This window comes from Chiloscyllium punctatum, chromosome 9 (genome assembly GCF_047496795.1).
Source record: "Chiloscyllium punctatum isolate Juve2018m chromosome 9, sChiPun1.3, whole genome shotgun sequence".
In the NCBI taxonomy this organism is placed as follows: domain Eukaryota; kingdom Metazoa; phylum Chordata; class Chondrichthyes; order Orectolobiformes; family Hemiscylliidae; genus Chiloscyllium; species Chiloscyllium punctatum.
Genome location: NC_092747.1, coordinates 72,620,102 through 72,643,478, shown reverse-complemented (window position 1 = coordinate 72,643,478; position 23,377 = coordinate 72,620,102). Strand labels below are relative to the sequence as shown.

Genomic DNA, 23,377 nt, shown 5'->3' with positions numbered 1-23,377 from the left:
CATTATTATCCAAGTGTCAATTTATCCCATCTTTTATAACGAATTCTAACATTTTCTCTAATATTGATGTAAGGCTAACAAGTCTCTGGTTCCCTCTCTTCTTTCTTACTCCCTTCTTAAACAATCGGGTTACATTTCTTATCTTCTAATCTGTAGGAATCCTTCCAGAAACTACAAAATTTTTAAAGATAATGTTAATATCCTGATTATCGGTAGCCAGGTCCTTCAACACGTTGGGATATAGACCATCATTTCTTTGTGATTTATCAATCTTTGGTAGTATTAATTTCTTCATATAATTTTCTTATTAACACGAACTTATTTCAGCTCCTCATTCTCCTAGTCCCTTAGATTTCTAACTTGGGGTGATTTATGGTCTCCTTCTCAAGTTGAAGTCAATCACCCATGACAATTGTTTTGCCCATGCTACATGATTCTCTCATTTCCTGATTAATAGCATGCCCACACTATCACCACTGTTTGTCTGTAAATAATTACAACCAGAGCCTACTGCCCACTGCTGTTTCCTAGCTCCACTCAAAAATTCCACACGTTGGAAAAACCATAGGAGATCCTTCCCTACTAATGAACTAATGCCATTTCCCATTAGCAATGTAACCCCATCTTTTTGCCTGTCCATCCTAAATGCTTGATATTTTTGAATATTCCGTTCTCAGACCTGGCTACTATGCAGCCATGTTTCTGTAATGGCAATTAGATTAAACTCATGTATTTCCATTTGTGCCTTTAGATCATTCAAGTAGAAACAGACCAAGGTAGACATACTTTTAATCAGCAATGGAATCAAAGATTATGGGAATAAGTGGAGTTGAGAGTTATCAGATCACCCATGAACTCAACCAATGGTAGAGCAGATTTGATGAGCTAAATGATCTTTTTCTGCTTTTATGACTTATGGTCTTATAGCAATACAAACGTAAATTGTTGTTAGCAACTTTCATTATCTAGTTACATATGCTATTTGTAGTGAGGTGAAAGATAGCCTCACCTAGATATCTAATTTTACACTGCAATGTAAGATGAAATATGGAAATAATTTCTGATGTGAAATAGAGGTTGGTTCAACTCAGTCGGGCAAGCTGGTAGTGCAGAAATAGGCAGAACTGAAATTACAAGATAATTCACTACTCTGGACTCAGTCAGTTTAAATTATTGACAGCAATCAATAAAAAAAAATGAATTCTATAAAAATAACCATCTCACAATATTAAAGATTTATAGGTCAAAGGTTTTCACTATCTAACTGTTTAAATATAATTATTTCCTTCTTCACCATTTTCTCCCCCTTTTGAGCACCTTTCCCAGCTCTCATTATTCATGCATGAGCTTCGACTGTGAGTGCCAGTGAATTGGTCAATAGCTTAAATCACAAAGCTCAGTCTCATGCTAACCCAATATTCACATATGAATGTTCCATTGGGACAACTAGATAGTAATTAACCCTTACCCAAGAGCATTTAAACCAACATTAATGTTCTTATCGTTCCCTTGCTGAGAGCTACACACAAGGGGACTGAACATGGGATTTTGTTGAACAATGCAGTTGCACTATTGATTAAATAAGCTTGCTGAGTTATGTTTATTTTGGGATGGAGGAAGTGGGTTAAATATGGCCAGTGCAACTTCAAGTTGATATTGCTAAATAACGCTTTTTGAAATACATTTTTCAAATAGAACAACTAAAAAAATCAAATTAAAAACTATTTTAAAGTACAATTAAATCAAATAAAAAACACAGACCAAGTTCAAACTAAAGAAAAACCTAATAACGATATTTTCAAGCATTGCCAGATATTTCAGTTAAGTTAAAGCAATCTGATATAAGTAATAATAATCTTTGTTGCATGAGATGAGTGAATCCTAAACATTGTTTTTGACTTATGATAAAAACACTACACTGGAAAGCACATTTTCTAGACAGGAATAATGTAAAAACAACTGTTGCAGCGAAACAGCCACTATGCCAAAATATAGATCTGAACTTTCTTTGATTACTAGCTTCAAACAAAAATAACTTGTTAATGCCACATGCAGACCATTAAAAACACCACAAGAAATCAAAAAGATATTTTTAGTTCTAATTTAGTTGGGTTCTGAGGAAGGGTCACTTGACCAGATACATTAACTCTGATTTCTCTCCACAGATGCTGCCACACCTGCTGAGCTTTTCAACTAGTTTCTATTTTTTGTCTCTGGTTTACAGCATCCATTGTTCTTTGGGCTTTTAAAAGATATTTTTGGTTGGGACTATGCTATGATCAGGCTGGCAGTGGAGGGTATGATGTGGGATGTAGTTGTAGTTAGAGGAAAGAAATGACAGATTTTGAACAGCAATGGCAAACTCAGTAGAACCTTCATCTTGTGCATAAATTGTATATACAAGTTATTCTGTCTTTTCCCCTGAATCCAGGAGCTTTGAATTGAACTAAGATGGGCTTTGTCTTAAATTTAAATTTTTTTCTTATCTATATCTTGTTATTAATATAGATGCCGTGGTGTGCCAAGTTAAACATTTTTAACTTTTTGCTTTGTAAAAAGTGAAAGTGAAAACATTGTACTGTCCTGTCATATTTAAATGGAATGCAGAGTAATTGAGAGGCTTTCTGTAACTCTGTCTTCAAGTCATTTACACATGTATCTGTACATCATTGCATTAGTCTTAAGTATGCAGAGGTATTTCAAGAGGACATATATTATCAAATTAAATCTATGATGTCTTTACAACACACCACACAGGCGCAAATCATAAAGGTCTTAATCATTTTTGTGTCAAGTAAGATAGTTTTGTTATGTTATCTTGATTTCTTTTCAAATTAGAACTTTATGGGGTAGTACTAAGTATTATCATTTAATGTCAAAGGGAGACTTGAGAAACCTATCATCCAACTTCCATCTTAAATAACTTTGATCAGAAAGAAAATAAACCAAAAACCTGAGGATGCTGGAAATCAGAACCAAAACAAACATTGCTAGAAAACTCTGAACTCAGGGAATTCTGCAAAAAGGTCACTGAAACTGAAACGCTAATTCTACTTTCTCCCAACAGATGCAGCGAGACCTATTGAGTGTTTTCAAGCAATTTCTGTTTTTAATTAGAAAGACACAGATGAAGCATGCACTGGTTCTCTGAAGGAATGGAAATTAAAAAGGTACATCCTTTCCAAATGGTGAGAAACACCTCCTTTAAAGTGGCTACTTGTCGTAAAAGTGGCAAAATATCAGTGCAACCATTCCTTTCAACTACAAGCTATGTAATCAGACTTAACAAGCAGCAGTAAAAAGCAGAAGGGGTGGGGGGGAAATCAAAACAAAAAGTATGGTTAATAAATATATTCAAAAAAATCTCAATAATACTCCAATTTCATTCTCTAAATGAGTTAATTCTGCACTCTTTATGAGCAAGGTTCCCTATTGAGACCAAGGGAAGTATAGAACTTACCATTACATGTCTTGCAGAAAAACAAAGAAAGTGCAATTCAATAGTGTATCTTCAGGGTTTGCATGTTCTCAAATATTTCATAGCCAATGAATTACTTCAGATATGGACTTACCATTATAAAGTAGGAAAATATGTAGACCTTCTTGTGCACTGCCAGACCAGACAAAAACTGAGGAGATAAACTATCAAAAATCTGTTTAACAATGTTGATGGAGGCATTAATTTGCTGGGGTGAGTGCAGGCTTGTTTCTTGGATATTTTTCTGTCCACCAGAGAAGGTACAATGGACCTTGATTTAATGCTGTATCTGAATGTTGGAAGTGTTATCATTGTGTATTCCCACATTGAAATGTCAGTGCAGATTTTGTCCTTTTTTTTTCTGCAGTATTCAAGCAATCCACTGACTCAGGTGGGAGAACTACCATTGAGCTAAAGCCTTCAATTTCCTGATCATCTTATGTCTATCACTACAAGATTGGTGAACCAGATAGATTATGAATTCCAGAAATTCATTTTACTCTTCAGTCATATCTTTAAATTAAGCCTGATTAACAGAATGGAGATCTGTTGGTTATAAGGAAGCTTTTGTTTTCCAGGGAAAAATGATACACAACAGACCCAAATTTGGGTTCAGACATTGGACTGATTTTTACTAAAAATTGGTGAAGGGGTGTCATTTCTGGGGACAAAAGTAGAAATTGCTGAATAAGCTCAGCCAGTCTGGCAGCATCTGTTGAGAGAAATCAGAGTGAACATTTTGGGTCGAGTGACCCATCCTCAGAACTGACAGTAGCTGAGAATTATTGGGGGGAGTGTGAATGATTGGGGGGTGGGGGGGGGGGGGTGAATGATAGGTGGGGATACCCTCTAAAGAGAGAGAAGAACAGTTGGACAAAGGGGGAATAATGATCTGCCGCGGAGGGTGAATAGCAGGGTTCCCAAGAGGAAAATGATGTGCGTTCTTCCAACTGGTGCTGAGCTTCATTGGAGTGCTACAGCAAGTCTGAGACACAGACATTGGTCAGCGAACAGGGTGGTATATTGAAGTGGCAGGCAACTGGAAGCTCAGGGTCTTTCTTTGCAGACAGAATGCAGGCACGTCCTGGGAAGTGCTCACCCAGTCTACACTTCATTTCCACAATGTAGAAGACATCACATTGTGAGTAGCGAATGCAGTTGACTAGATTGTGAGAGATGCAGGTAAAGTGCTGCTTCATCTAAAAGGTGTGCTTGGGCCCTTGGATATTGAGGGGGCGAGGAGGTAAATGAACAGGCGTTACATCTTCTGCAGTTACAGGGGTAGATGCCATCGGGCAGTGGAATGTGTTGGAAGAAGAATGGATCAAGCTGTCCCAAGGGAACAGTCCCTGTGGAAGGGTGACAAGGAAGGGAAGGGGAATGTGTGCCTGGCGGTGGCATCTTGCTGGAGGTGATGGAAATGGTAGCGAGTGATCCTCTGGATGTGGATGTTGGTGGGATGGTAGGTAAGGGAAAGGGGAACCCTATTCAGTGTTGTGGGAGGGAACACAGGGAGTTGAGGGCCAAAGTGCAGGCGATAAGTCGGAACCAATTGAGGACCCGACCATTAATGGTGCGGGGGAAACCTTGGTTGAGGTGGTTGGTGGACGTTTCAGAGAGTTGTCAAAGTTGGCATTTCAGAGAATCCCTCATCAAAAAACAAATGCAACAGAGATGGAAGAACTGGTAGAATGGAATAGAGTGTTTACAGGAAGCAGGCTGTGAGGTTGTTTGGGTAAAAATGTGTCGTGCTAGACAAGCACAGCTGGTCAGGCAGCATCTAAGGAGCAAGTGAGTCGATGTTTCGAGCATAAGCTCTTCATTAGGAATGCTTATGCTCAAAATGCCGACTGCCCTGCTCCACAGATGCTGCCTGACTAGTTATGCTTTTCCATCGCCACACTTTTTGACTCTGATCTCCAGCATCTGCATCCATTGGACTGTTGCTGCTTTCCCCTACATATGGCTACATTCTACCAACTAAAGCTGCAGCAGGTCACAACACAGCTGCACAAATGGGCACAATAGCCCAGCGGAGGTGCTGCCCCGCACTCAGACCTCCATTTTACAGCTCCTCAAACATTCCTTCCAATATCAAGATAGGAAACCAGAGACTAAGCGATACACTGGCTAATAGCAGCCTTACGTCAAGGATGTGGCTGTCACTTACACCATTGCCACACAGGGTCAACACATCACCCTGGTATACAAACTGTGATACCATGAAGCTTTATACCCACCAATGATACAGCAGACCACAAGAAGCCATCCCCTCACTATTACACAAACTCAGTGAACTTTTACATTTTCTGAAGGTGAGCAAGACATTTGTCTACCGGGTGTACCACCTCCCCACTCACCAACTTGAATTACAGTACACAACATGCAAACTATATACTCAATCTTGGAGGTGTGGTCAATAGTGCAGTTCCCAGTGCTAATGGATACATTTGCCAAATAGCCAATTCTAATTCAATCTCCTGAAGGTGAATCTATTCACCATGCATCCCCTACTACCTCATCAGCCTATTTCTTTCCTTGCAGCAGAGATGCACACAAAAGGCACATGAGGGGGAGATCATTGGAGGTACATAGAACATTTCAGCGAAGTACAGGTCCTTCAATCCTTGATGTTGCGCTGACCTGTGAAACCAATCCGAAGCCCATATAACCTACACTATTCCATTATTATCCATGTTTATTCAATGACCATTTAAATGCTGTTAAAGTTTGCGAGGGCGTTTCATACCCTTCTACTCTCCGAGTAAAGAAACTACCTCTAACATCTGTCTTATATCTATCACCCCTCAGTTTAAAGCTGTCCCCTCATTCTAGCCATCACCATTTGAAGAAAAAAAGGCTCTCACAGTCCACCCTTTCTAACCCTCTTGTATATCTCTATTAAGTCACGTCTTAACCTTCTTCTCTCTAAGGAAAACAGCCTCAAGTCCCTCAGCCTTTTCTCATAAGATCTTCCCTCCATACAAGACAATATCCCAGTAAATCTCCTCTATACCCTTTCCAGTGCTTCCATACCCTTCCTATAATGCGGCGACCAGAACTGTACACAATACTCCAAGTGCGGCCACACCAGAGTTTTATACAGCTGCAACATGACACCATGCATGGTTCTGAAACTCTCTCCCTCTACCAATAAAAGCTAACACACTGTACGCCTTAACAGTTCTATCAACCTTGGTGGAAACTTTCAGGGATCATGTACATGAACACAGAGATCTCTCTGTTCATCTAGTATATCAAGAATCTTACCATTATCCCAGTCCTCTGCATTCCTGTTGCTCCTTCCGAAGTGAGTCACCTCACACTTTTCTGCATTAAACTCCTTGCCACTTCTCAGCCCAGCTCTGATGCTTATCTATGTCCTGCTGTAATCTGCAACATCTTTGCCAATACAGAAGACATCACACTGTGAGCAGCGAATGCAGTAGTCCACCAACTCCACTGACCTTATTGTCGCCCGCAAATTTACTAACCCATCCTTCTGCGGCCTCATCCAGGTCACTTATAAAAATGACAAACAGCATTAGCCCCAAAAGGGATCCTTGCGGTACACCACTAGTAACTGAACTCCAGGATGAACATTTCACATCAATCACCTTCCTCTTTCTTTTATAGCTAGGCAATTTCTGATCCAAACCGCTAAATCACCATCAATCCCAGCGTCCGTATTTTCTGCAATAGCCTACCATGAGGAACTTATCACACCCTTTACTGAAATCCATATACATCACATCAACCGCTTTATCCTCATCCACCTGCTTGGTCACCTTCTCAAAAAACTCAATAAGGCTGGTGAGGCATGACTTACCCTTTACAAAACCATGTTGACTATTCCGAATTGAATTATTCTTATCTCTTACAATCCTTTCTAAAACTTTACCCACAGCCGAAGGAAGGCTCACTGGTCTACAATTACCAGGGTTGTCTTTACTTCCTTTCTTGAACAAGGGGACAACATTTGCTATCCTCCAGTCTTCCGGCACTATTCCTGTAGACAATTATGACAAAGATCAATTGCAAAGGCTCTGTAATCTCCTCCCTGGCTTCCCAGAGAATCCTAGGATAAATCCCATCCCACACTTTTCAGAATTGCTAACACCTCCTCTTCATGAAACTCAATACCTCTAGTCTAATAGCCTGTATCTTAGTATTCTGGATTAGTGGTGCTGGAAGAGCACAGAAGTTCAGGCAGCATCCAAGTAGCTTCAAAATCGACATTTCGGGCAAAATCCCTTCATCATTCCTGAATCCAGAATCTGGTTTCCAGCATCTGCAGTCATTGTTTTTACCTTGTATCTTAGTATTGTCCTCAACAAAATTGTCTTTTTCCAGTGTGAATACTGATAAAGGGCTTATGCTCGAAACGGCGACTCCCCTGCTCCTCGGATGCTACCTGACCTGCTGTGCTTTTCCAACATCACACTCTTGAGTCTGATTCCCAGCATTTGCAGTCCACACTTTCTCCTAATAATCAAATTGTGGTCACTATCACAAAAGTGCTCACCTACCTCCAAATCTAACACCTGACCTGGTTCATTAGCCAGTATCAAATCCAATGTGGCCTTGCTTCTTGTTGGCCCATCTACATACTGTGTCAGGAAACTCTCCTGCACTTGCAAAGCTGGAGAAAAACTGACCCATCTAAAATATCCAGCTATAGCATTTCCAGTCAATTTTTGAAAAGTTAAATCCCCTGTAAAAACTACTCTTTTACTTTCACTCTTATCCAGGATCATCTTTACAATTCTTTCCTCTACATCTCTGGAACTTTTCAGCAGCCTATAGAAAAGTCACAACAGGATGACCTCTCCTTTCCTGTTCCTAACCTCAGCCCACACTACCTCAGTAGATAAGTCCTTATCAAGCGCCCTCAGCAGTGGGTCTCACTCCCGAGGACCACATTCATAAAATTATGTAATCCTTGTAGAACAGATAGAAGCCATTTGCCCCATCAAGTCTGCACCGATCCTCTGAAAAGCATCCCAGCTTGTGCAACCCTGGATATTACAGGGCAATTTAGCATGGCTAATCCAGCTAACCTGCACACTGCAGAACTTCCCAGTGGAAGAAATAGCCATAGAGATCACAAGGGCCCTTTCCAGATAATGTGTGGGCAATAGCATACCCCCATTCCAAGTGAACAGAATTATATAGGTATCATTTTTGGGAATAATCTGGTAGTCATCATCATGGTGTTGGGACTTTAGAAACTGTTACACTGATTTTGTGGGCAATTGATGGTGGAAAGGTTGTACCCAATGCATCATGGTAGTCTAATCTTATAACAGACCAAGAAATGGATATAAATTTGCAGAGATGTCAATGAGGAACAATGAAAGGTATCATAAATAAAAATCACGCAACACCAGGTTATAGTCCAATGAGCTTATTTGGAAGTACTAGCTTTTGGAGCACTGCTCCTTCATCAGGTAGCTAGTGGGGCAGGATCATAGGTCACAGAATTTATCGTAAAATTTACTAAATGCTTTACTATAAATTCTGTCCTATGATCCTGCCCCACTAGCTACTAACAAAACACAGCGCTCCAAAAGCTTGTACTTCCCAATAAACCTGTAGGACTATAACCTGGCATTGTGTGATTTTTAAACTTTGTCCACCCACAGTTCAACACCGGTACCTCTACATCCAGAGTTATCATGCCTGTCTTTGCAGAGTTGATTAGTCAGCTCTAGTTCAATTGACTAATGCCCCATTGGTAACAGATTTTCACTCATGATCTGTGTGTGTTCAGGAACCACACCCTGTCACCTCCACAATTCAGAACCTGGATTCTTGGCACTGGCCCTGAAAGGGGACTCTTGGTGGCTATTGACCCAGAGCTTGGGTTCTTGACAGTGGCAGAGCCTGGAGCAGACGCTCCTAGTGGTGGTAGCCCAGAGCAGGTCAGCATCGGCATCAGGATCTTCTTGGTATTCAGCATCATCGTTGCTGTTCCTGCAGTGGGACTCCTTGAGGATTGGAATATCTTGCAGAGGTCTTGCAGAAGCCCTGAAGCTGTGCTTGACACCTCAATTTGAACAGAAGATGAATCTTATTTCAGAAAATTTCTTTTTATCCTTACTGCACCTCAAAATGGCTCTGGATTGTGGCAACAAAACACTTTTCACTGTATCTTCAAAATATATGTGATCATAAATAAGTCATGAATCATTATTATCCCCAATGCAGATTAAGAAAATTGCTTAACTTATTTTCCAGTAAAGGTAATGTAAAACAATCCTCATTTTCAAAGTATGAGATCAATTTTGAGTTCTCGCCCACTGTGTTCATGGCTCCGACAAACTGGTTTGCACAAGCTTCCAAACTCAACGTGACTGTCAAATAGTATGCTGACTGCTTCCGTGGTCTTTGTAATGGAATTGACTTACTTACTCGCCAGATCATTATCTATCTCTTTATGAAGTCTGCATGCATGGCCATCTATCCAGAGGGAGAAGCTAGTAAACAACCAGTAAATTAATGCATTGGTCTTTGGGCAGCTCCCTTTTGAAGTATATAAGGCGATTCAGACCAGAATGCCTTATTCATCAGTTTTTCTGGGTGCCTTCATTCAGAGCTGCTATAGGTGGCAAAATCGAGCTGTTTGCCTCTATCTATAGAGCTAAGGAACACATGTTTCTTCCAAGACTGCCAGTTCTCTGTGTTTCAATGTCCCATAGTATATGGTTGTTCCAACATTAATCACAAATTAAGAACATACAATAAATGAATCCAACATGTGTTTGCAATATTTTTGAATATTTGTGACCTTTGTGGTGAAGTTTACTGTTTCTTCAAAGCTAAGTGTTAAAACATTGAGAAACAGAATACTATCCAGTCCAAATGAAAAGGACATAATCATTTAAAGGTGAGAGTTAAATTTTAAGTTTGGATACGGAGGAAAATGACTGGCGTCAATCAAGTGAAGCAAAATCAATGTGGAAATAGAAAACAGACTTTGTGAGCAAATGATGTGGTAGGACTGAAAACAAAAAATGCTTGAGATCACAGTGGGTCAGGCAGCATCCACGGAGAGAAAGCCCAGTCTAGATGACTCTTCATCAGAGGAGGAGGAGGCAGCATTTATGCAAAAGAACAAAAGGGGGCTGAGATACTGTGGGAGAAATGATGTTGATAGTGCAGATTAAGTGATTGGAATGTGAGAATGACAGAACAATGGTATGTCTAACTGCCAGACTGGAAAGAGCAGACCACTGAGAGGGGCAGGAGATGGGAGGGTTGGAGTGTTCCACAATTGGAAGGCGTCGATCTCAATATTGAACCTAGAAGGTTGTAAAGTGAAGATGAGATGTTGCTCTTCCAGTTTATGTTGTGATTCGCTGGAACATTGCAGCATGTAGAGGACAGGCATGTGGGCATGGGAGCTGGACACTGTGCTAAAATTATTGGCTATGGCAAGGTCAGGGTCATGCTTGCACACAGACTGGAGGTTTTGTGCAAAGTGGTCACCCAGTCTTGCCAAAATAGAGTAGGCTGCATTGGGTGCAGTGAATACCATACACAAGATTGGAGGAGGTACAGGTGAAATGCTGTTTCACCTGGAAAGAATATTTCAGCCCTTGGATGGTGAGCAGGCAGCAGGTGATGAGCTAGGTGTTGCACCTTCTGAGGTTATGTAGGAAGGTGCCTTAGGAAAAATGGGTGGTGTTGGTGGTCGAGGGATAGATTAGCGTGTCCCAGAGGGAGCAATCCCTGCAAAATCAGGATGGGGAGAGTTAAGGAAAGTTGTGTTTGCTGGTGGCATTCTGCTGGAAGTGTCCAAAATAGCAAAGAATGATCCTTTGATTGAAGTGGCTGGTGGGATTAAAAGTGAGGACAAGGATGACCCAATCACGCTGTTGTGTGAGAGATGGGAAGGGGCAAGGGTGGAAGCATGGATGATAGGACAGGTGCAGTTGAGGGCCCTGTCAATCACAGTAGGTGGGAAACTCCAGTTACGGAAGAAGGGCTTGACCTTGGAGTTCAGGCTCATAGTGCCTTGAAAGTGGAGTTGCAGGTAGATAGGATCGTGAAGGCAGCATTTGGTATGCTTTTTTAAAAATTAGTCAGAGCAGAGTATAGCACTTGGGAGGTCATGTTGCGATTATACAGGATATTGATTAGGGCACTTTTGGAATATTGTGCCCAATTCCAGTCTCTCTCTGATCAGAAGGATGTTGTGAAACTTGGAAGGGTTCAGAAAAGATTTACAAGAATGTTGCCAGGGTTGGAGGGCTTGAGCTGTCAGGAGAGGCTGAATAGGCTGGGGCTGTTTTCCCTGGAGCGTCAGAGGCTGAGGGGGTGATCTTATAGAGGTTTATAAAATCATGAGGGGCATGGGTAAGGTAAATAGACAAGGTCTTTTTCCTGGGGGTGGGGAATCCAGAACTAGCGGGCATAGGTTTAGGGGTGAAAGGTCGCTCTTAATCTTTCCCCCTTAGGGGCAACGTTTTCATGCAGAGGGTTGTGCATGTATGGAATGAGCTGCTGGAGGAAGTGTTGGTGGCTGGTACAATTACTCTGTTTAAAAGACATCTGGATTAGTATATGAATAGGAAGGGTTTAAGAGGGATATGGGCGAAGTGCTGGCAAATAGGACTAGATTAGTTAGGATATCTGATCGGCATGGACGAGTTGGACTTAAGGGTTTGTTTTCATGCTGTACATCTCTATGACTCTATGCTTGGTTTGATGGATGGCATGATTGTACATGCAGCTTACATGGCAATGGTAGCCCTACTTGGCATTTGAAAGTATTGTCCTGAGAGGACAGTACTTCATTATTTTTAATAACTAGTAACCAGGTTCAATACAGGGTAATCTCCCAGACTCAGCAAAATAAGACAGTACATTAAAGGATTCTGGAAACTGCAACTATCAAGCTAAACTAAGTAGCTTGTAGGGGATTTGAAATTTAATGTCACAAACTGTTGTCCATCATTCTGTTCCAGTATTCTCATTCCATGCCAAACAAATATTCTCCAATCTCATATAATAAATAGGTTACATCCTCAAGATAAAACAGACAATTGAAAACCTTGTTATTTTCAAGACATTTAAGTTTATGAGGTCTTAAATTAATATAAAACAACTTGGCTGCATCATGCACAATCAATTTCTTTCGTTAATGTGCAGATTATGTACAATTCTCTAATCATGTAGGTGTTCCTCTAAATTCAACCCCTGAAGGGTACTTTTCTACTGCTACAAAATGTCTATTTAGGCACAGAATCTCAGCTAGGACAGGAAAGTCCTTGACTAAGTGTATGCACTGAAGGCAGATCTGTGATACTCTCACTAGCTCTAGCAAGGATCAAGTGTATACAGTTTTAGGTACCAAAAGGTTACTGCGCACAAACAGACCTTCTTCTGATCACTCCCTTGAAAGATTTTCTCACTAAGTCCTGAGTTGAAGAGCTATCAAAGTTACCAGCAGAAACAACTGCAAATATCAGTTTAATTCCCTTGAATGATTGTGATAAAGGAGAAAACATTTCTTAAAAAGGCATAGTGAAAGACACATCCAAAAAATGAGTAAGGACAACCAATCAAACCAACATATCAGATGAAACTCAGTAAATCCAGGTAAACGCAGCTTTCAGATGACAATTTAACTTTCCTTTACAAGGGGCCTGATTGTGCTCCCTTTCAAATATATGCAATGCTAACGTTTTGGAATGGATTATACCATTCATACATTTGGAACAGGGAAGTCTTGCAAAGTTTAATTGTGTTTTAAAGCTATTCAGATGCAGGCAAGGTTCATGAATCCTCCAGCTACAAAATACTCAAGTGTACTCCCATTGCACTTCAGCGATCTTTTGTTTCAGTCCCATCTCAGATTGATATCTCCCATCAGATTGCACTGCAAGGGAAACTCCAACTGCATTCCCGTTCAATTATGAATATATAATCAAAGTATTATGCTAATAATAATGATAGAACATATGGCTAAAATTAGAGCTAAATTTCACATGTTCACGTGGTCCAATTACCCTTTAAAAAGTACATTTTGGACTGGACTTTTAGGGACCATAACATTTTTCAGCATTGTGATTTGTGAAACTGACAGGTCTAGTTGCTTGCTAGCTGTGGTTAGAAAACTGGGCTTGTTAATAGTCACTTAAGGCTAAGGGGTTGTATAAGATGGCCCCGAAATCTAAACAGGTGGCAGGTGACATTACAACAGCCTGGGGATGGCCTTCCAGGTGGAAAAAAAGGAAGAAGCTTCATGTTGTGATGTTCATTCTGCTTGCTTTGTGGAACAATCTTGATGCCTAGTGGTATTATCATTAGACTATTATTACAGAAACTCATATTTTGGGGACCCAAATTCGAATTCCACCACAGCAGAGTCATAGAAATGACAACGTGGAAACAGACCCTTTGGTCTAACCTGTCCATGCCAACCAAGTATTCTAAGTTAATCTCGTCCCATTTGTCAATGTTTGGCTCATATCCCTCTAAACCCTTCCTATTTATATGCCAAACCAGATGCCTTTTAAATACTGTAATTGTTGTAAGCCTCCACAACTTCCTCTGGCAGCTCATTCCATTCCATACAAGCACCACCCTCTGCATAGAAAAAATATGTCTCTTAAGTCCCTTTTAAATTTTCTCCCTCTCACCTTAAAGCTATGCCGCCTACTTCTGGATTCCCCCACTCCAGGAAAGATACCTTGTTTATTTACCCTATCCATGCACCTCATGATTTTATAAACTTCTGTAAGGTTATCTCTCGGCCTCTGACACTCAAGGCCCCTATTCAGCCTCTCCCTATAACTCAAACTCTCCAACTCTGGAAACATCTTTGCAAATTTTTTCTGAACCCTTTCAAAGTTTCACAATATCTTTCTGATAGGAGGGAGACTGGAATTGGACACAATATTCCAAAATTGGCCTAACCAATGTCCTGTACAGCTGCAACATAACCTCCCAAGTCCTATAATCCATGCTCTGACCAATAAAAGAAAGCATACCAAACGCCTTCTTCCCTATCCTATCTACCTGTGACTCTACATTCAAGGAACTATGAATCTGCAATCCAAGGTCTCATTATTCACTAACACTCCCCAGGACCTTACCATTAAGTGTATAAGACCTGCCCTGATTTGCCTTTCCAAAAAACAGCACCTCACATTTATTTAAATTAAACTCCATCTGCCACTCCTCTGCCCATTAGCCCATTTGAACAAGATCCTGTTGAACTCTGAGGTAACCTTCTTCAGGTGGAATTTGAATTTGACAAAAGAAAATCTGGAATTAAGAATCTACTGTTGACTGCTAGAAAAATCCATTTGGTTCACTATTATTAGTTAGGGAAGGAGATCTGCCATCCTCATCTGGTCTGGCCTATGTGTGACCCCACAGCCACAGACTCTTAACTCTGAAATGGCCTAGCAAGCTACAACAATCGCTATAAAGTCTCAACAAAGAAATGAAATTCGATGGAACACCTGACATTGACCAAGACATCGGAAATGACAATGACAGAAACAGCCCTGTTGACCCTGACATCTCATTCTTACTAACATCTGGGCTCATGCTAGAACAGTCTCATAGACTAGACAAGCAACAGTCTGTTACAGCCATACTCATTATACCTTACAGATACCACCGTCACTATCCCTAAATACGTCCTGTCTCTCTGGCAGGACTGACCCAGCCCAGTTTGAAGCACAGCGGCATACAAGCAAAAGGGATTTGCCCTGGGAGTCCTCAACATTGATTCTGGACCCCATTACGTCTCATGGCTTAACATGGGCAAGGAAATCTCTTGCTGATTACCACAGATAATCCTCCCTTAGCTGATGAATCAATAATTCCCCATGTTGAAAATCATTTGGAGGAAGCAGTGAGAACAGGAGGGCACAAATGTAGTCTGGGTGGGGATTTCAATGTCCATCAAGAGTAGCTTGATAGCAGCATTACTAATCAAGCTGGTTGGGTCTGAAAGGATATAGCAGCTAGACTAGGTGAGAGAATCAACAAGAGGTAAACACAATTTTGACCTCATCCTTACCAATCTGCAGCTGCAGGTGCATTTGTCCATGACAGTATTGGTAAGAGTGACCACCGCGCAATCCTTGTGAAGACTAAGGTCCACCTTCACATCGAGAATACCTTCCATCATGTTTTATGGCACTATCATCATGCTAAATGGGATCTAGCATCTCAAGACTGGATATCCATGAGGTGCTATGGGCCATCAACAGCAGCATAATTGTACTCCAGCAGAATCTGTCCCTCAGCCAATTATCATCAAATCAGACAGTCAAAACTCTGGCTCAATGGAGATTGCAGGCAGTATACAGAATCAGTATCAGGTCAAAAAATGAGGTGTCAACCTGGTGAAGTTACAAAACAGGACTACATGCATGTCAAACTGCACTAGCAGCAAGTGATAAACAGAATTAAGCAATCCAACAATCAATGTATCAGATCTAAGTTCTCCAGTCCTGCCATATCCGGCCATGGACATTTAAGCAACTGTCCAGAAATATACCCATTCTCAATAATGAAAAGAGCCCAACACTTCAGTACCAAAGATAAGGCTGAAGCATTTACGGCAACCTGCAGCCAAAAGTATCAAGAGGACAATACATTTCGGCCTCCTCCAGTGGTTACCACCACTACTGATAATAATCTTAAGCCAATTCAAAACATTGTGCATGTTGTGAAGACATGGATGAAGGCACTAAATACTGCAAAGGAAATATGCCTTGGTAACTTTCTGGCAATTGTGCTGAAGACTTGTGCTCCAGAACATGTCATTCCATCAGCCAATCTCTTCCAGTACTGTTACAACACTGACATCTATCCAACAATGTGGAAAATGGCTCAGGTATGTCCTGTACAAAAAAGCAGGACAAATCCAACCTAGCCAAATGCTGCCCCAGCATTTCACTCTCAATCATCAGTAAAGTGATGGAAGGTGTTATCAATAGTGCTAGCAAGCAGTACCTCCTTGGCGATAACCTGCTCATTGATTCTCATTTGGGTTCTGCCAAGGTCACTCAGCTCCTGATCTCATTAAAGCTTTACTGCCAACATGGACTAAAGGGCTGAATTCCAGTGCTGAGGTGAAAATGATATCAAGGTGGCATTAAGAAGTCTTAGCAAAACTGGAATCAATGGGTTTGGGGGGAAAACTCTCTGCTGGTTGGAGTCAGACCTGACACGTAGGAAAACGGTTGTGGTTTTTGGATGTCTGTAATCTCAGCTCCAGGACAGCTCTGCAGGAGTTCCTCGGGGTAGTATCCTATGCCCAATCATCTTCAGCTGTTTCAACAATGACTTTCCCTCTGTCATAAGGTCAGAAGTGAGGATTCCCACAGATGATTGAACAATGTTCAGCATCATCATAGATTGTTTCAGTATCAGACAAGTTATGATCAAATGCAAAATGCTTGAGCTGGCAAGTGGCAAATAATATAAGCACCACTCAAATGCCAGGAAATTACCATAACTAATAAAATATAATCCAACCATTGCTTCTTGACATTTAATACTGTTGGCGTCATTGAATCCCCAATGTGATCATCTTTAGGGTTACGATTGACCAGAAACTCAATTGAATTTGCCACATAAACACAGTGGCTGCAAAAGCAGGTCAGGAGCTAAGAATATTGCTGTGAGCAACTCACTTCTGGCTCCCCAAAGCCTATTCACCATCTACAAGGTACAAGTCAGGAGTGTTACAGAATATTCTCCACTTGACTGGATGGGTAGAGCTCTAACATCACATAAGAAACTTTACATCATTAAGGACAAAGGAAAGGATCTATTTATATTTGGAAGAGAATGGACTTATCAGTGATAGGCAACATGGTTTTGTGCAGGGGATTGTGCCTTGCCAACTTAATAGAGTTCTTTGAGGAAGTGACCAAGTTGATAGATGAAGGAAGGACTGTAGATGTCATATACGTGAACTTTAGTAAGGCGCTTGATACAGTTCCCCATGGTAAACTAATGGAGAAGGTGAAGTCACGTGGTGTACAGGGTGTTCTAGCTTGGTGGATAAAGAACCGGTTGAGCAACAGAAGGCAGACAGTGGTAGTTGGAGGGAGTTTTTCAAAATGGAGAAAGGTGACCAGTGGTGTTCCACAGAGGTCAGTACTGGGGCCACTGTTGTTTGTGTTATACATAAATGATCTGGAAGAGGGCACTGTTGGTCTGATCAGTAAGTTTGCAGATGACATGAAGATTAGTAGAGTTGCAGAATGCATAAGGGACTGTCAAAGAATAGGGGAGAATATAGGTAGCCGAGAGAGTTGGGCGGAGAAGTGGCACATGGAGTTCAATCCGGCAAATGTGAGGTGATGCATTTTGGAAGGTCTAATCCTGGAGTGAACCATACTGTAAACAGAAGAGTCTTGGGAAAAGTTGATGGGCAGAGATATCTGGGAGTACAGGTCCATTTTACCCTGAAGGTGGCTGCACAGGTGGATAGGAGTGTTCAAGGCGGCATATGGTATTATTGCCCTCATCGGTTGGGGTGTCGTGTTAAAATTGCACAAGACTTTGGTTTGGCCGCATTTAGAATACTGTGACAATTCTGGTCACCACATTACCAAAACGATGTGGACACTATGGAGAGGGTGCAGAGAAGGTTTACGAGGATGTTGCCTGGTATAGAAGGTGCTAGCTATGAAGAGGAGTTGAGTAGGTTAGAATTGTTTTCATTAGAAAAAAGGAGATGGAGGGGTACCTGATTGAGGTCTACAAAATCATGAAGGATATAAACAGGGTGGAGAGAGATAAGCTTTCTCCCAGGGTAAGGGATTCAATAACGAGAGTCACATGTTCAAGATGAGAACAGGGAAGTTTAATAGGGATACACATAGAAAGTACTTTACACAGAGGGTGGTAGGTGCCTGGAATGTGTTGCCAGATGTAGTAGAGGCAGGCACGGTAGATTTATTTAAGGTGCGTCTGGACAGATGCATAAGTAGGTGGGGAGCAGAGCAATACAAATGCTTAGGAATTAGGCGATAGCGTTAGCACGTGGAGGGCTGAAGAGCCTGTTCCTGGGCTGTAAATTTTCTTTGTTCTTTGTACAAAGCAACCACTGAATGGCACTACATCTACACATTCCACCACTGTAGTAGCTACCCGATGCACTACAGAAATTCATCAAACATCCTTAGGCAGCATCTTCCAAACCCATGACCACTTCCTTCTAGAAGGACAGGGGCAGTAGATACATGGGAACACTGCCACCTGCAATGCCCCTCCAAGGCACTCATCATCCTGACTTGGAAATATATGCTATTCTTTCACTATCACTGGGTCAAAATCCTGGAATTCCCTCCTTAAGGGCATTGTGGACCAACCTACAACATGTGGACTTCAGCAATTCAAAAAAAAGTAGCTCAGCACCACATACTCCAGGGCAGTTGGGCAGGGCAAGAAAAAAGTGCTGACCAGCCAGTGATACCCGCTTCCCACAAATGAGTTTAAAAAGCAGCCTGGGTTTATACCTGTTTAAATGACTCCTATTGAAGTGGGAACCTTTTTTTAATATTAGACTTGGAAAATATAGGAAGGGATAAATAAATCATATATGTATATTTTTAAAAGATAAAAAAGATCAAATATGTTGAAGTTGAAAGTCCAAATATCAAATAAGCAAATGATATGTGTAGGGCCTGTATCAGCTTGAAAGATGATGTGCTTGAATATTGCTGAAAATAAAAAGACACATTTTGTCAAACCTTTTTATTCAAGGTTTGTGTGAAGATTTGTAGCTCGGGTGCTCGTTGTTGTGGTTGTGTTCGCCGAACTGGGAATTTGTGTTGCAAACGTTTCGTCCCCTGTCTAGGTGACATCCTCAGTGCTTGGGAGCCTCCAGTGAAGCGCTTCTGTGATCTTTCCTCCGGCATTTCTAGTGGTTTGAATCTGCCGCTTACGGTTGTCAGTTCCAGCTGTCCGCTGCAGTGGCCGCTATATTGGGCCCAGATCGAAGTGTTTGTTGATTGAATCAGTGGATGAGTGCCATGCCTCTAGGAATTCCGTGGCCATTCTCTGTTTGGCTTGTCCTATAATAGTAGTGTTGTCCCAGTCAAACTCTTGTTGCGTGTGTGGCTACTAAGGATAGCTGTCGTGTCGTTTTGTGGCTAGTTGGTGTTCATGGATGTGGATCGTTAGCTGTCTTCCTGTTTGTCCTATGTAGTGTTTTGTGCAGTCCTTGCATGGGATTCTGTATACTACATTGGTTTTGCTCATGCTGGGTATCGGGTCCTTTTTCCTGGTGAGTTGTTGTCTGAGAGTGGCTGTTGGTTTGTGTGCTGTTATGAGTCCTAGTGGTTGCAGTAGTCTGGCTGTCAGTTCAGAAATGTTCTTGATGTATGGTAGTGTGGCTAGTTCTTTGGGTTGTGGCATGTCCTCATTCCGTTGTCTTTCCCTTAGGCATCTGTTGATGAAATTGTGGGGGTATCCATTTTTGGTGAATACATTGTAGAGGTATACTGCAGTGTGTTGTGGCCCTTTTGAACAGTGTCTTGATGCAATTTCTTTTGTGTGTGTTGGGGTGGTTGCTTTTGTAGTTCAGGACTTGGTCTGTGTGTGTGGCTTTCCTGTATACCTTTGTGGTGAATTCTCCGTTCGGTGTTCTCTGTACCATCACGTCTTGGAATGGGAGTTGATTGTCCACTGCATTGGACAGCTGGAACTGACAACCGGAAGCAGCAGATTCAAACCACTACAAATGCCGGAGGAAAGATCACAGAAGCGCCTCACAGGAGGCTCCCAAGCACTGAGGATGTCACCTAGACAGGGGATGAAACGTCTGCAACACAAATTCCCAGCTCAGCAAACAGAACCACAACAACCTTTTTAATCTTGCAATCATTAGGACCATGCACAAAGTAATAGCCGGCATGATGGAACAGTGGTTAGCACTGCTGCCTCACAGCGCCAGAGATCCGGGTTCAATTCCCGCCTCAGGCGACTGACTGTGTGGACTTTCCACGTTCTCCCCGTGTCTGCGTGGGTTTCCTCTGGGTGCTCCGGTTTCCTCCCACAGTCCAAAGATGTGCAGGTTAGGTGAATTGGCCAAGTTAAATTGCCCGTAGTGTTAGGTGAAGGGGTAAACATAGGGGAATGGGTCTTGGGTGGGTTGCGCTTCGGCGGGTCGGTGTGGACTTGTTGGGCCGAAGGACCTGTTTCCACACTGTAAGTAATCTAATTTAATCTAAAGGCTTGGCAGTTAACAACCAGTCATTATTAACTAGTACGTACTCTGCAACACCTCTACCGGAGTTCACTCATCGACCAATCAGCACTCTCTGCTCATATAGTATAAATGTCATTTCAACTTTACTTTGGTACGTGTAACTAATTACGCTGTGGAATTCAAGACAAAAAAACTTATAAAAATGTGTCTTTTTGTAGCAATACTCATGCACATGTACTACCAAATGGCAAACAATACAATTACTCAAATTTGGTTACAAAGCAGATACAGATATAATTGAAATGAGTATTTGGATTAAATGATCATGACACTTCAAAAGAAAACTTGGGTCCCTTTAATTTGGGACTTGCATTATTAAAGTTTTTGGTAATTTCACTTTATATAAATGTGATAATTGGTTGCAAACTAAACATAACCGATCTGGTCAAAGGCATTTGATGAGTACTCATCACAAGAAAAAAAGAATAATCGCACAACACCAGGTTATACCCTCAGTGGTGGTCTGACTGCAAAATTCCAAATAAACCGGTTGGACTATAACCTGGTGTTGCATGATTTTTAACTTTGCCCACTCCAGTCCAACACCAGCTCCTCCACATCACAGAAAAAGAATGGACCTGCGTTTTCTAGTGTACTTTCAATCTCTAAAATTAATAAATATTTTGACTAAAACACTTGGTAGTTACTTTATGGATGTCCTTATTCTTATACAGGTCATTTACAACAATCTCAAATACACTGATGTCAGTACAGTACTTCTTATGAGCCCTATACACTGAATGAATATAATAATATAATAGACAAAGTGAACAAAGTTTGTGAGAAGATTTGTAGCTCGGGTGCTCGTTGTTGTGGTTATGTTCGCCGAGCGGAGAATTTGTGTTGCAGACGTTTCGTCCCCTGTCCAGGTGACATCCTCAGTGCTTGGGAGCCTCCTGTGAAGCGCTACTGTGATCTATCCTCCGGCATTTCTAGTGGTTTGAATCTGCCGCTTCCGGTTGTCAGTTCCAGCTGTCCATTGCAGTGGTCGGTATATTGGGTCCAGATTAATGTGCTTATTGATTAAATCTGTGGATGAGTGCCATGCCTCTAGGAATTCCGTGGCTGTTCTCTGTTTGGCTTGTCCTATAATAGTAGTGTTGTCCCACTCTCAGACAACAACTCACCAGAACGAAGGACCCGATATCCAGCATGAGCAAAACCAATGTAGTGTACAGAATCCCATGCAAGGACTGTACAAAACACTACATAGGACCAACAGGAAGACAGCTAATGATCCGCATCCATGAACACCAACTAGCCACGAAACGACACAACCAGCTATCCTTAGTAGCCACACACACACAGATGACAAGCAACGTGAATTCGACTGGGACAACACTACTATTATAGGACAAGCCAAACAGAGAACAGCCACGGAATTCCTCGAGGCATGGCACTCATCCACAGATTCAATCAATAAGCACATCGATCTGGACCCAATACACAGACCACTGCAACGGACAGCTGGAACTGACAACTGGAAGCTGCAGATTCAAACCACTACAAATGCCGGAGGAAAGATCACAGAAGCGCCTCACAGGAGGCTCCCAAGCGCTGAGGATGTCACCTAGACAGGGGACGAAACGTCTGCAACACAAATTCCCAGCTCGGCGAACAGAACCACAACAGACAAAGTGAACATTTGGCTGATATGTTAACATAATACACTAATATTTAAATGTTAATCACCAACAAGGAACTGTGGTTGCACATGCAGGATAATCAAAACGGAGAGACGAATTATCAATATCCATAGAAAATTCAAACAATATACGGCATCAGACATTTCCAGAACCTTTATATTTTCTCAAATTAATGCTTGTATTTACTCATCTTATTTCATAATGAACACTTCAAAGAAAGGGGTAAAAATCTGCAGGATTCTGAAGCATCACCTTTTGAAACTGGAAAATGATTCCTTCCCTAGCACATAGTCCCTGATCTCAGTGATGAAAACTTTTACAAAGATGAAAAATCCTTAATAAAGAAACATGATATAAATGACCATATTAATACCAAATAATTCTGACTTTAGAAACTGTATAAGTGAGAGCATCAGAAAATTATTGAAATAGACAAAACACTTGTGATTTCAGAGACTTTATGGGAGTAGCGATACCTTCTCTGGAACAGTTCTGGCCACAAGCTGTCTGATAAACATAGAACATCTCTCGGGCTTGCTTCCCAGCTTGAAGTGGGGTCAGATAGGGGCACAAAGAGGAAGGAAAGGAGAAAAAAATAACAGGAAAGAAAGGATTGAAGAAACAAAAAAGGACAATGATGGGAAACATAAGTTAGAAAGAGAATTCAAGAAAGTTAGGATGTAATTTTAGCATTTTTAGTTGACATTTACTATAACCATATCATGAACATCCATCTAAGAATAGCATAACATGCAAGAATTTATCTTTAACTATGCTTTTTGCTTAAAGGTCATTTCTAACTGTAGATAAATTGTTCAAAAAACAAATTGCACTCAAAATTTTAAATGTGAATGAATTCACTTTGTGCCAAGAGTGAATTGAGACAACTGAAATTGTTTAAAATAAAAACTGTAATTTTGACACTTCACAATTTGTCCAAACGTTGAGTTTTTATAGAAAATGATTCTATTGGCATTGACAACTTTCTGAAGTGTC

The 23,377-nt window shown here is 41.3% G+C and overlaps 1 protein-coding gene across 18 annotated transcripts in view; it reads right to left on the bottom strand.

Moving 5' to 3' along the window:
• The window catches only part of LOC140481497 (protocadherin Fat 3-like), a 792,082-nt gene that overhangs the window by 194,264 nt on the left and 574,441 nt on the right, over window positions 1–23,377 (bottom strand). For 16 of the 18 annotated variants that reach the window (XM_072577785.1, XM_072577787.1, XM_072577788.1 and 13 more), the window contains one exon: window positions 22,858–22,926. The exons of the other annotated variants lie outside the window; for them this stretch is intronic. In XM_072577785.1, the coding sequence (XP_072433886.1) occupies window positions 22,858–22,926 (69 nt within the window). The remainder of the gene's footprint in view (window positions 1–22,857; window positions 22,927–23,377) is intronic. 18 annotated transcript variants of the gene reach the window in all.